General features: G+C 43.1%; 1 protein-coding gene across 2 annotated transcripts in view; it reads right to left on the reverse strand.

Moving 5' to 3' along the window:
- Window positions 1-509: 509 nt before the first annotated feature.
- Window positions 510-14,549, reverse strand: part of LOC138680890 (transcription cofactor HES-6-like) — a 34,559-nt gene continuing 20,519 nt past the window's right edge. Inside the window, exons 3-4 of one of the 2 annotated variants that reach the window (XM_069768108.1) lie at window positions 5,685-5,760; window positions 510-1,220 (exon numbers count right to left, since the gene is read on the reverse strand). In XM_069768108.1, the coding sequence (XP_069624209.1) occupies window positions 922-1,220; window positions 5,685-5,760 (375 nt within the window). In that variant the 3' untranslated portion in view covers window positions 510-921. Of the gene's footprint in view, window positions 1,221-5,684; window positions 5,764-14,549 lie in introns of both variants that reach the window. The other variant, XM_069768107.1, reaches the window with a different exon arrangement.

Genomic DNA, 14,549 nt, shown 5'->3' on the forward strand with positions numbered 1-14,549 from the left:
AAGTAAAAAAAAAGCTGAGAAGTGGAATACACAAACAAATAGCAGGAGAAGCAATAGAGAAACCTCAGCAAGATAATCCTGTCATGTCGACTGTTTCATTGCAAGCACCATGTTCAATTACAATACGTGGACATGTTCCATTACAGTTCTAGGGGTTAAAATGTGTCCTTCTGGAGAGCAGCAAGCTAGCAAAGGGAGGCTTATAAGCCAGGCCATGCACCCTGAAATAAAAAGATATGCAAATAACCTATGCATAGAGAGACAAGGTCTCCAGGGCTAATTTAGGCAGCAAGGCAGGTTGAATTTTGAAGTCTAAGATTTCTGCCTCCAGTAGGTGGCACTAGAGAGCTGTTCCCTTTCTCTTTAGCCGCCAGTTGCTGCGCACACAGTACATCTATGGATGCTGTATAAGGGGAGGGATAGGAGTTTTGGAATCTCAAACAGTCAGTCAATACATGAGCTGATCAAAAAATCATATGACAGATAAGTAAATGAAAAGGAAGATGCAATTTGATGAATATATTATATTTTATTCAGAAATCGGATGTTGCAGATTATAATATGAATAGAAATGTTACATGTTCTGTAATAAATAGGGAAAAAGAAGCCTTCTACAATGCAGGCTACAAACGTAGGGCTCCAGCAAGAAGAGCCTGGTTTTTTAGTACACCTACTGGGGTATGCACCCCAATGTGTTAAAGCATATCTATAAGATACATATATTTAAATTGTATGGAAGACAATCTACAGCCAACAACAGGTTCACTCTCTGCTCCTATATCCAATGTAACTGCCGGGTACAAGTGAAATACACCGTAAGGGTGGATAAACACGCTAAGGAGAGAGGGTTACAGTGAGTCTGCCTATGGCGTCACCCAGTCTGCACTATATGGCCCCTTTAACTAAGGTGGCACGAAAAGGTTACCAGGGTCTCCACATCTGCAGTGAGCCCATGAGAGGGCAATGTTTCTGCGGTCCATTAACTTGTAATTTTGTGCCAGCTTCAGGTTTCCTCCCTGCACCCTCCTCATTTATAAGGGGCAGCTCAGACTTTGCATCCATGGCTTCGGGAAGAGATTTTAACAGGTGATTGAGAAGCCGTGCACCGAGGGCTTGATCCATCCAGTCGCAGTTTAGAAGCAGATTGTGGAGCTCATGCATACACTGAATGTATCCCGTGCTGAATCTCTGATGGCTGTCTACAGTCTGAGAGGTCTCACCTGATAGAAAAGATAGAAAAAAGGATGTCACACAGGTAAATACAACCATTTATTACCTGGAGGTTGGCACAGAACTGACTACCTAAGAAACATGTCATAAGTGGGTTATTCAGTGTCATTTAGGAGCTAGATTACAGGGTTCCCCTACTCTGGACCTCAAGAGCCACCAACAAGTCATGTTTTCAGGATTTCCTTAGTATTGCACAGGTGATAATTGCATCACCTGCACAGGCAATAATTCCATCACCTGTGCCATACTAAGGAAATCCTGAAAACATGACCTGTTGGTGGCTCTTGAGGACCGGAGTTGGGGAACACTGAGTTAGAACATCCACTGAACTCACCATTGATGGCCACCATAGGGGAAATGGATTTCCATCCTTGGTCTCCACACAATGAGGTGCACGGTGAGTACACAAAAGATCATCCAAATGTTGGAGATTTGAATAACTCCCATTCAGTCCAACAAATGCTTGAAGGACTACTACATGATTGGTCTGTAATAACCTATACTATTCAATTGTGTTAAAGGATCTGTTTTGATTTCTGGCAACAATTTAAAAGAGTTGTTCCACTAACAAAGTACCGTATTTTTCGGATTATAAGACGCACCTCAAATTTTGAGGAGAAAAACAGTAAAAATTGTTTTTAATAAAATGGTGGTGTGTAGAAGGAAAGTGCCCCAAAATGTATATCTTTATATTGAGATGTGTTTAATGCATGTTTTGTGTATATACACCCCCACATGGAGGAGCGAAGCCCATCCTCCAGCCTGCTGTAGTGCAAAGTAGGTCTGCCATGAGCTGGTAAGACAGGTTATTGAGGGGATGTACCTTTGCCAGTGGACTTGTGACCTCATTCCCCACACCTGGGGCTGGACACACCTCTTTTAGTTGGTCACATAAGGCTACTTTCACACATCAGGTTTTTTGTATCAGGCACAATCCGGCGAATGTTGGAAAAAACGGATCCGGCGCAGATTGTGAAAAACTGATGCGACAAATCCGTTTTTTCGACGGATCCGACTAGCATATCCAGATAATTTGATTAAAAAAAATTGGGAGCATGCTCAGTTTAAAAAAACGGAATCCGGCGTCGGAATCCGTCATTTTCTGGATCCGGCACCTTCCGGCTCCCATAGGCTTCCATTCTAGCTTTTTCGCCAGAGACAAAAAACGTTGCTATGGTTGTTTTTTCCGGAAATGGCAGATTTGCTGGATCCAGCGAAAACCGGACAAAACGCTAGGTCATCCAGCGCAATCCGGCACTAATACAAGACTATGGGAAAAAAACGATCCAACGGCAACATTCGCCGGACCCGTTTTTTTTTAAATTAGCCGGATTGAACCTGACAGCAAAAATCTGATGTGTGAAAGTAGCCTAAAAGGGACAGGAGCATGTGGCTCTGGTCTCTTTTGCTTTGCCTGCTTCCTGGAATGATGATGGACCCGCATGGCTGAGTATAATCTGTAACCTCTTAGGCCTTAGGGATAGTAAACTATAGATTGGGAGGGCTGATATGGCATGTGTGATTTGGGTTTTTATTGTGTGATATTGAAAATCAAAAAGCGGAGAGCACCATCTACTATAATGGACTATTGGGATCTACCTGGAACATGTCACAAACAGTAATAGAAGACCAAGAGAAAAAGAAGACATGCTATAAAGCCGGGACCACCAAAATGTACACAAAAATAAAGTTTATTGGAAACCACAAACACCCAAAATTTAAAAACATTTAAAAACAGCAGTAATATACATCCCCACAATAGGGACTAGCCGCCGGACAAGAACCCAGATGAACACCAATATATTATACAAAGTATGACATCAAAATACTGACAATAGTCTAATATCAAAACTGGCCAAGCATAAAAAACGCAAAGGGGTACTAAATTTCCCAGCCCCCTAAGGGAAATACAAAGTTCTATGTCAAATCTCACAATAAGAATGGATTCCCAATCTGAATAATCAGCTGCAAAGGAAATAAAGTGCCTAGTGCAATAGATGAAACGATAGCAGGAATGGCCAATGCCCGCACACATATCTACATGTGCCAATAAGGAACAAGTTATTACAACTTCACAGCATCGTAGAGATTAGCTGAAGCCTTAAGCCAGGCTAGAGAATAGGCTTACCCCAAGAAAATGAATGCCTAAAGAGCATGACCAGTAAGGGTGAGGGTCCAAAGTATCACCACCTGTAGTGGCTTCGTCAGGAGCGGATGTAATGTGATGAACAAATAAACACATATATATAGCAGCATGCCCAGGTAGCCTGAATCGCAAGCAGCTGTGCGGGCCGGACCCGGAAGTCATCTGATGCCGAGGTGCAGTACGGCAAAAGCCGAAGGAGACTTCACAGAGCTGCTGGGTGAAGCAAGATGGCTGAATGGCAATGTACGTACAAAGAAGAGATGTTATGAGCGTGAGTATAAGCGCTAATTACATGACGCCTTGGGGATTTAGTGATTACCCCAAAGTGTAGAGGGCGAAATTGAAGAGGGATAGCCAGACGGCAATAAATAGTGTTTGCACAAATCAGCACGCCGGACCCAGAGGGTAGACATCACACAGTGATCACAGATGGTGTGCAGCGCATACAAAATAAAGCGCTGAATGAAAAGGCATTTTTATTGTGTGACATTGTGGTGATATTACTGGATATTGTGGGTTATTACTGTGTGATATTGTTGGGATATCACTGTATACTGTAGTGATATTACTGTATTAGAGTTGTAGTATCCGTATATTGTATATATATATATATATATATATATATATATATATATATATATATTTATAGTCGCCAGCTTGGGTGTAAATATATATGTATGTAATAGACTGCAGACTTGTGTGTGTAATAAATACCCTTTAATGTTACACTGTTTTGTCTCGGTTAATATATAGTATAAGGAAAAGATAACGTTGAGGTATATTAAGTGGATATTAATTATTAATAGTCAAGTTTGGGGTTAATAGTTAATATCAGACCTCAATAGAGGTGTAAGGAGATAACTATAAGGTTAATATTTCTTGGGGGAAACTCGTCCTTTAACATGGTGCTTCTTATAATCCATGCGTCTTATTGCTTACTGGGGGTGGTGGCTGTGGTGAAGCATGGGACCATGGTCGCTGCTGGAGGAGGCAGGAGTGGGGTGATGCTGCAGACCGCAGGCTGGGATGAGGGGGCATTCCGATGTGCGGCGCACCACTGTGGGTGTCCGATGCTGCTGTGGGGGTGTCTGGTGCTGCTGAGGCGGTGTCTGGCGCTGCTGTGGTGGTGTGTGGAGCTGCCGCTGGGATGTCCAGCGCTGCTGCGGGGGTGTCTCCGGTGCTGTGGGGGCTCTGCCGACATATTGTGAAAGGCCAGAGCCCCTGCAATTTCATGATTTCCTGTGCAGTGGACTCCATGAAATGGACTGCTGGGGGGCGGCGCATGCGCAGATGGAGATCTCGGCACCAAGATCTCTGCCATTTTCCCGGAGTCCACCGCACAGGAAACCATGGAACTGTGGGGGCTCTAGCCTTTCACAAAATGTCAGGAGAGCCCCCACAGCAATGCTGGACACACCCGCAGCAGAGCCAGACACACCCGCAGCAAAGCCGGACACCCCCTTATCCCAGCCTGCAGCAACGGAATCGGTAAGGTATATCCGCATTATACGATGCACCCCCATTTTCCCCCGAAATTTGGGGGGAAAAAATGCTTCTTATAATCCGAAAAATAAGGTACATTTAAATCAATAGATCTTGGATTAATAAGTTCCACAATTGCATGTGTTAAAAATATATTCCAGTGCTGAGATAAATGTGCCCCTTGTATATAATGTTATTTGCTGTGTCTGACCGTACAGAGTTAGTCCAGTTCATGGTCTATACATACCACAGCTCAATTGCCAGGAGAGGAAGCATACAGTAAGTCACTTATGATAAGTCAATATACAGATGTAACAGCAGGGGCTTGCAACTGCTGGTTTCTGATGTAACATATTTCCCTGCCTATTTTATCACAGGAGTCAGTGATTCTGTCTCATCTCCAGCCCTCTGAGCTCCTCACAAAGTGTAGTCAGTGACATAGGTGCTCCGGTGGCAGCTGAGCATATAGGTCACTAACTTGATTTATGATGAGCTCACAGGACTGATGACTTGGCAGAAACACTCCTGTGATAAAACAAGCAGGCAAATGTGTTACCTCAAAAAGCAGATGCTGTGATTTATATTCTCTCCTTGGCCAGGAACTTTGGTATGTGCCAACCATGAACAGGAGCAGGTCTGTATCTGCATAGTTAGACACAGTCCTAACGTAATACATACTAGAATAAACTTTATAACACATCCAATTGTGGAATTTATTATTTTTCCAAGATCTTTTAATTGAAATGTACTTTGTCTGTGGAAAAAAAACTGTATACGCAAAACAGACAAAAAAAGGTGAAAACATTAAGTCTGTGTGATTTCTCACCTGTGGTTCTAGTTTTCTGAATATTTTCCAGATGTCTCACTGTCATCTCCAGGATATCTGCCTTCTCCAGCTTGGACTGCTGAAAGTATGAAAAGATAGTGTAGCTATTTGGCTTGAATTCATACACCATTTCTGACACAACACTAATAGCAAAGTGAACATAACATGCCTGCAAAATGAAAACCTAGGATGAAAATAAAAAGTGGCATTGTGCATGAAGGGGCAACGCAATCTATTTCTTTGTGTTTTCAGAAGGTTTCTCCCTTCTATCTATGAGATGGATTCTAGGAAGTAGTGGCTGCTCTATGTCTCTCTGCTCTTCCTCCCCTGTCTGAAAAACTGCATACAGGCATAACTGAGAAGTGGTCAGGGCAGGCAAGCCATTGGACAATGAATATTACATCACTTGCTGGTGAGTGAAATGGAGTTCCAGCACATATAGTGCTGGAAGAATGCTAATGAGGAATTACACAATAAAATAGAGTGGATGACAAGTTATAGAGCATTACAATTGTGACAGTTCCTGCACATACAGTGGGGCAAAAAAGTATTTAGTCAGTCAGCAATAGTGCAAGTTCCACCACTTAAAAAGATGAGAGGCGTCTGTAATTTACATCATAGGTAGACCTCAACTATGGGAGACAAACTGAAAAAAAAAAATCCAGAAAATCACATTGTCTGTTTTTTTAACATTTTATTTGCATATTATGGTGGAAAATAAGTATTTGGTCAGAAACAAAATTTCATCTCAATACTTTGTAATATATCCTTTGTTGGCAATGACAGAGGTCAAACGTTTTCTGTAAGTCTTCACAAGGTTGCCACAAACTGTTGGTATGTTGGCCCATTCCTCCCTGCAGATCCCCTCTAGAACAGTGATGTTTTTGGCTTTTCGCTTGGCAACACGGACTTTCAACTCCCTCCAAAGGTTTTGTATAGGGTTGAGATCTGGAGACTGGCTAGGCCACTCCAGGACCTTGAAATGCTTCTTACGAAGCCACTCCTTCGTTGCCCTGGCGGTGTGCTTTGGATCATTGTCATGTTGAAAGACCCAGCCACGTTTCATCTTCAATGCCCTTGCTGATGGAAGGAGGTTTGCACTCAAAATCTCACGATACATGGCCCCATTCATTCTTTCATGTACCCGGATCAGTCGTCCTGGCCCCTTTGCAGAGAAACAGCCCCAAAGCATGATGTTTCCACAACCATGCTTTACAGTAGGTATGGTGTTTGATGGATGCAACTCAGTATTCTTTTTCCTCCAAACACGACAAGTTGTGTTTCTACCAAACAGTTCCAGTTTGGTTTCATCAGACCATAGGACATTCTCCCAAAACTCCTCTGGATCATCCAAATGCTCTCTAGCAAACTTCAGACGGGCCCGGACATGTACTGTCTTAAGCAGTGGGACACGTCTGGCACTGCAGGATCTGAGTCCATGGTGGCGTAGTGTGTTACTTATGGTAGGCCTTGTTACATTGGTCCCAGCTCTCTGCAGTTCATTCACTAGGTCCCCCCACGTGGTTCTGGGATTTTTGCTCACCGTTCTTGTGATCATTCTGACCCCACGGGGTGGGATTTTGCGTGCAGCCCCAGATCGAGGGAGATCATCAGTGGTCTTGTATGTCTTCCATTTTCTAATTATTGCTCCCACTGTTGATTTCTTCACTCCAAGCTGGTTGGCTATTGCAGATTCTGTCTTCCCAGCCTGGTGCAGGGCTACAATTTTGTTTCTGGTGTCCTTTGACAGCTCTTTGGTCTTCACCATAGTGGAGTTTGGAGTCAGACTGTTTGAGGGTGTGCACAGGTGTCTTTTTATACTGATAACAAGTTTAAACAGGTGCCATTACTACAGGTAATGAGTGGAGGAAAGAGGAGACTCTTAAAGAAGAAGTTACAGGTCTGTGAGAGCCAGAAATCTTGATTGTTTGTTTCTGACCAAATACTTTTTTTCCACCATAAAATGCAAAAAAAAATGATAAAAAAACAGACAATGTGATTTTCTGGATTTTTTTTCTCAGTTTGTCTCCCATAGTTGAGGTCTACCTATGATGTAAATTACAGACGCCTCTCATCTTTTTAAGTGGTGGAACTTGCACTATTGCTGACTGACTAAATACTTTTTTGCCCCACTGTATTAGCCTAGTAAGTAAGTTTTAACTTGTAGGGCATAAAAACTACACCATATCTTTCCTCTGGGTGAAAAGACATATATTTTTTTAAGTTTAAGGATTTCCTCAACCTTAGGTTACAAGTGAAAAGGTTTTTTTCCACTTCAGAGCAAAATTAGACTTTTAAAGGTGACCTATGGTTATGAGAAAAACGTAAAAAGGGACAGTAGATGAAACTATAAGGCTATGTGCACACGTTCAGGATTTTTCGCGTTTTTTTCGCTATAAAAACGCGATAAAACTGCAAAAAAAACCCGCATACATTAAGCATCCTATTATTATAATGCAATCCGCAATTTTTGTGCACATGTTGCGTTTTTTCCGCGGCGGAATCACATTCCGGAAAAAAAACGTAGCATGTTTATTCCTTGTGCGGAATCACGGGGAATCCGCACACATAGGAATGTATTGATCCGCATACTACCCGCATGTGGCTATGCCCACCATGCGGGAAGTAAGCGGATCATGTGCGGTTGGTACCCGGGGTGGAGGAGAGGAGACGCATGCCTACAGTTCTTGAAGGAACTTGGCAGGGACGTTGTTCCATACAACTTGAAGCAATTGCCAGAGATCTTCTGTGGATATAGGCTTCACACAAATCCTTCTGTATCTTCATGTATTCCCACATAGACTCGATGATGTTAAGTAGAAATGAGGGGATTCATCCACGGAAGATTATATTAGAAAGTATTTCTTGAAATTCGGGGTTTTACGCAAATTCAAACACTCTGTGAATTGATTTGCAAGGATCGAACAGAAGTATCATGTGTCTTTCATCTGCTGCACTAAGTTACCTTGGCCAACTATTGCATCTATGGTTTTCATTATTAGCTATTTCTTGGTTCTTCATCACAACAACACTTGAAACCTCAGTCTGCTTTAAATCTTTGCCTGGGGGAGACCTTAATGGTCCAGTATAACTACCTGGCGTCTTCTTGTTGTAATGTACCGCAGGGAATTATATCCGACTCATCAAATAAATAACTGGTATAGCAAAATGGGGATATTACAACTTAACCTTTAATTAAGTGTATAAAACCACCAAAAAATAGAAATATCAATATCACAAAAAGAACATGTTTCCACACAAGTGACCTCAACCGGTTAACAGTGGAGTGTATAGTACCTATGTTTTAGCTGCTGTATTCAGCACACAAAATATTAATAAGGCATAGTCCAAGTTACCCGAGGACTTAAACTTGAAAAACTTGTTCTTCTCCTTTCAATGAGTGGATGCTAACTCATGCCTTTTTGTTTAGAGTCATATCAAACCTCTCATTCTTCAGAGCTTATGGCATAATGTGCTCTTAGTGCTTTGCCATCGGTATATCAAGTGACTACAGTGGGTAGGGGGATAGGTGAGTCATGTGTGTGGTCCCCTGTCCATTCTATAGCCCCAGATCCACTGTAAAGTATATCAGAAAAGCAGCTGATTTAATAGCTATCCCAGTGTGTCATTTTGCAGCATAAAGCGGCTCCCTACTGTATATTCACAATAGGATGGTCTGTAGGACCATATTTATCCTTATACTAAATGGATAAGCACATACTGATTAATTAAGACACCAATATTTAACTAGGGTTTCAGAATGGAAAAAAGGCTTACTCTCACCCAATTGGCCCAGGGATACCCCAAGTTACACGCTCTGCCAATCAGGAGATCTGGTGGATAACTCCCCTGATGAGTCCGCATGGATGAAACGCGTCGGGAGACGGGAGACAGACTCAAGGCTTGACTGAACTTGGGGTATCCCTGGGCCAATTGGGTGAGATCAAGCCTTTTTTCCATTCTGATACCCTAGTTAAATATTGGTGTCGTAATGAATCAGTATGTCCTTACCAATTTAGTACAGGGATAAATATGGTCCTACAGACCATCCTCTTGTGAATATGTAAGGAGGTGGCGGGGACCCACATGTACCTTCTCCTTAATGCTGTTTACCTATGTCAGATGTGGCACCCTGATGTTTTACTAATGTTTTGCTATGGTGTGCACTGTAATGTATTTGTCATGTACTGTAATGTGATGTATTGTGCTTTAGCTTAGAGATAGATTAGTAAGTAATGCAGGACCATAGGGGTTAAGCAGATGGGAGGAGTCACAGAGCAGAGCAGCACAGAGCAGAGAGGTATAGAAACGGGACTTCCTGATTAGAGAGAGACGCCCGGGCACCTTGGCCAAGGGCAGGACATGTGAGCAGAGTATTACAGGCCATGGGGATAAAGCTAATTCAGTAAGGGGCCCCAGGCTGAGAATCATGCAGGTGGTCACCAGCTTAGACAAGAACCATTCTAAGGAAGGATCCGAAGCTAGCGGCTGGGATTAGGAGGCAGCTGAGTCGGCGAGCCCGTTACCCTATAACTCGCAGCTGGACCAGGGAAACGGTAAGAAGCTGGTGGGCCTGGGGCACGAGTGGGACAGAGATTGTCCAGAAGAGGGACCGGGATTGTCCAATAGTGGGTCGCGATTGACCAAGGATATAGACAGAGTTGAGTGGAAGAACTGAGTCTGCCCAGACGGCAGGGATAAGTTGTCTCTGTGTTTGAACTGTGCTGTCTGTAAGATGAATATGCTGCTATTTAGTAAAGTTTAACCATTGAAATGAAGACTGTGACTCTGTGGTGCTTCATGGGACTAGGATTCAAGCAGACACAGTGAGTATTCATCCCTTCATGTGCAAGGTGCCGGGGTGCTCATTGACTGTTGCTTAGTGAACTAGCCCACGACTACCACCCTGTGCCAGCTTGTTACAAATATAGGGAGCCCTGATTGCTTTATGCTGCAAAATGACACACTGGGATGATTATTAACATAGCTGTTTTTCTAATGTACCTTACAGTGGATCTGGGGCTAGACAGTAGACAGGTTCAGAAGGTTTGAATTATCATTAAGATCTGTAAAAAGTATATGGCAAATATATGGCTCTAAACAAAAAGGGATTGTCATGGGGCTACTGCGACAGAGGTTCCAGAGCACCGCAGCACTCTGGGACTCGTTCACACACAGTGAACAGAAGCTCTTCACCTATATTCTGACCTGGCTGCTTTGTGCCAGCAGTGCAGGAGTTAACCTTATTGCTGAGTTGCTGAGAGCTGGGTCTCTCTCAGCTGAAGTGGATTTTGTAATCTGATCCTCTATATAGACCCAGTCCTGACTTCAGCTATTGTCAGTGATCAGTTCTACTGCCTGGCTTGGAGGTTGAAGGAGCGTAGTGTTGGTGTTGGAGGTTTATTTACAGAGATTGGGGTCTGCGGTTTTGGTTGCATGTTTAACTTGTTTTCCTTCCTAGTTTATTCTTTCTCTTCCCTTCTCTGTGTTTCCTCTGTGGTTGTGTGAGCATTTGGTGAGTTTGAGACTTTTAGTTACCTTGTCTGTATACCCTGTTATTTGTTGTATTATTACACTGGTGCAGTCCACCTCCTTTGGGGGGAGAGGGGGCCACTGATAGGGCCTGCACAGGAGACAGGGATACGTTGGCGGCTCGGGCCTCCTAACCATCATAGGTACCCCGAGATAAGGGAAAGCCAGGGCCCCATTAAAGTGGTATGGACAGGTGCGGGTCCCAGTACGCCGTCCTGCCCCTTTAACGCCGCTTATGGCGTGACAGGGATGAGTTAGTATTCACTCACTTAAAGGAAAAGAACAAGGTATTCAAGTTTAAGTCCTTGGGTAATTTGGACTATGTCATATTAATATTTTGTGTGCTGAATACAGCAACTAAGACATTTTATAGGTACTACACACTCCACTGTTCACTTTACTGATAAGTCTGTAGCAGACAACCATCACAACATTGCACATTGTTGAAGAGTGCAAGAGATATCAGCTCTGCTATAACCACCTAATTATGTAAAACCATACAGGCAGCAATACTAATGTAGATGGCTGAAGATACTGTACAGGAGCTCAGAGTGCATAGAAGCATAATATGAATTCAACACTTAGATTAGCTTGATGATAACTCAGAGAGGAGGGGTTTTGTTAGGAAAATACTAGAGAGGATGGAGGTGGCTGCAGCATTGAGGAGAAGCAAGAGCTGCTGGGAAATGTAGTTTTAGTAGTATAAAAATAGGGCTGTGTGAAGCTGGATGCACTGAGGGGCAGAGAGAGATTAAAAAGGACACAAAGACACAAGGAAGAATTGTTATGTTAGGCTTTGTCTGTATATTAACAATAAATATGCATTTACAATTCTAGGAATAATCCTTTAAAGTGAATCTGTCAGTAGGATCAACCTCCCTAAGCCATCTATAAGGACATGCTCATCATAGAAAGTTGAATAAAATGATACCCTGATGTTTGCCATCCGATGTCTTAATCCAGAGAGATCCATGTTTTTCTTCATTTGTAAATGAGATGTTAAGCTCTATGGACCGGACATAGATCTCCCTGATAATCTGCCTCCAGAGCTTATTCCAAATGAAAAGGGGCTGTGAAGATCTGAGGTTATGGGTTGTAATAATCATCTAGGCAGGTTAACAATGAAACTATTTTTTTATTCCTTACATCTATGGTTTTACAACAACTCTGGGTAGATGGACAAAATACATTGCCCCCAGTCCACAAGATCCCCTCCCAGAGGCCGGTAGTCCCACTGCCCCCATACCAGGTGATACTCACTGTCTCCCAACTTTCGGTTAGCCACAGATTTTGTATCTCCCTCCAGTATAGTCTGTAGTCAAGGTCCACGCTCCTCCAGACGAAAACCCATGTATCTAGCAGCAACAGTCCTTAAAAGTTCCTTAAACCAGATGCTAGATCCCTCCACCGTAGCAGGGGGAACCAGCTCAGCCGGCATCTGATCTCCAAACTCCATAGGCCATACATCCATGGATTCCAGGACCTCAGACTAAATCCTCGTCTCTAGACATGTGACTTCTTGTTTTCCCTCCCTGAGATCAGCCCCCTGGATTTGCAGAGGTGTTCACACCTTCCCAATTAAACATTTGATTTTAACTCAAATAATCAAGAATGTTACCGAAGCCCATCACCTAGGACTGCATGTGAGACCCCTGCGGTGACTGCTCCGTTGATTATTAATCCTGGGTTTGACTATATGTATGCTTATATAAGATCCAGCCTGCACGTCTTCCTCTGCTTACTGTAACTGAATAAAAACATTCTTGAGGCTGAACTCACGAGCAAGCAAATCTCTAATAAAACACAGCAAGCAAATCTCTAATAAAATACAACAATAAGATCGACGTAACTGGTGCCCTGTACTGGAAAAAGTCTGCATCCCTTAGAGCCGTGGATTTTGCTCTACGCCCATTGGTCCAGTAGTCTTAGAACAAGGCCGGCTCTTTACAGTGGCGTTACCAGTGTGAGACATGTAATGACTGACACTTTGCTCTCACACACTGCCCTGCAGCAAGATAAAAATTACACAGGCTTATTCTCAAAAACTATCCAAAAAACTCGAGGTATAAGTCCTCAAAATCATATGAAAAAACCTCAGTCTAAAATGGTATAATTTTATTAGTAAAAGCAAGGCAGACAGACACGCCTACAAAACCCAACACAAAAATACAACCAAAAAACGTGAACAAATGTGTAAAAAAAAAAAAAAAAAAACTAATGGGAGAATCTAGATCACCCTACCTAGGCCACTAGTTTGCCCCTGCCTATCTGCGGAGGTAGGCACCCTTGGGGAGAGCGTTGTGGCGCCCCCGCTCCTCGATGACTGTCCCTAGGAGCCCTATAAAACCCTACGGCCACTAGTGTAAGCCACTACCCACACACTAAAGGGTCCTCTAACGCTAGACAGAAAGATACTCTTCTAAGGATGACCTAGTTCCCACTAGTAAAACGCTATATACACACACACATATGGCAATATGAATATCACAGTGGTATAGTAATTCACAGCGGCCTCAAGATATTAGACAGTGTAAATACACTTTTGAGATGGATGCAACCAGATCATCTAAGCATATATAAATACTCTATTCTCATGGGCTAACATTTATACAGATGTGGGTGAAGATCAAAATCATACCAGCCAAATTGGCTCAATATCATGCATGGGTAGTATCTCTGCTACCTCACTCCAATGTCCCCACACTATTTAGACAATGCTAACAGTAGCCCATACATAGCCCCGAGACAAGGCTATGAATACTCATCTGAGCCGCTGTGTACCACCGAACGCCATATGAAAAGCACGCCTCAACGCGTTTCGCCTCTGCAGGCTCATCAGGAGGCCTGATAGTCCGATATGTTGTGTCACATCAAAATTGTGGACCCTTTAGTGTGTGGGTAGTGGCTTACACTAGTGGCCGTAGGGTTTTATAGGGCTCCTAGGGACAGTCATCGAGGAGCGGGGGCGCCACAACGCTCTCCCCTAGGGTGCCTACCTCCGCAGATAGGCAGGGGCAAACTAGTGGCCTAGGTAGGGTGATCTAGATTCTCCCATTAGTTTTTTTTTTTTTAGTTTTTTTTTTTTACACATTTGTTCACGTTTTTTGGTTGTATTTTTGTGTTGGGTTTTGTAGGCGTGTCTGTCTGCCTTGCTTTTACTAATAAAATTATACCATTTTAGACTGAGGTTTTTTCATATGATTTTGAGTAAAAATTACACAGGACACAGAGCTAACACATTACAGCAGGAGTGAACTTTGTCTCATCACGAACACATTTGCAGGTGTCCTCTCATGGTGCTTCAGTGTTCCATCTCACCGGCAGTCATTGAGG

Source organism: Ranitomeya imitator, chromosome 5 (assembly GCF_032444005.1).
Source record: "Ranitomeya imitator isolate aRanImi1 chromosome 5, aRanImi1.pri, whole genome shotgun sequence".
Taxonomy (NCBI): domain Eukaryota; kingdom Metazoa; phylum Chordata; class Amphibia; order Anura; family Dendrobatidae; genus Ranitomeya; species Ranitomeya imitator.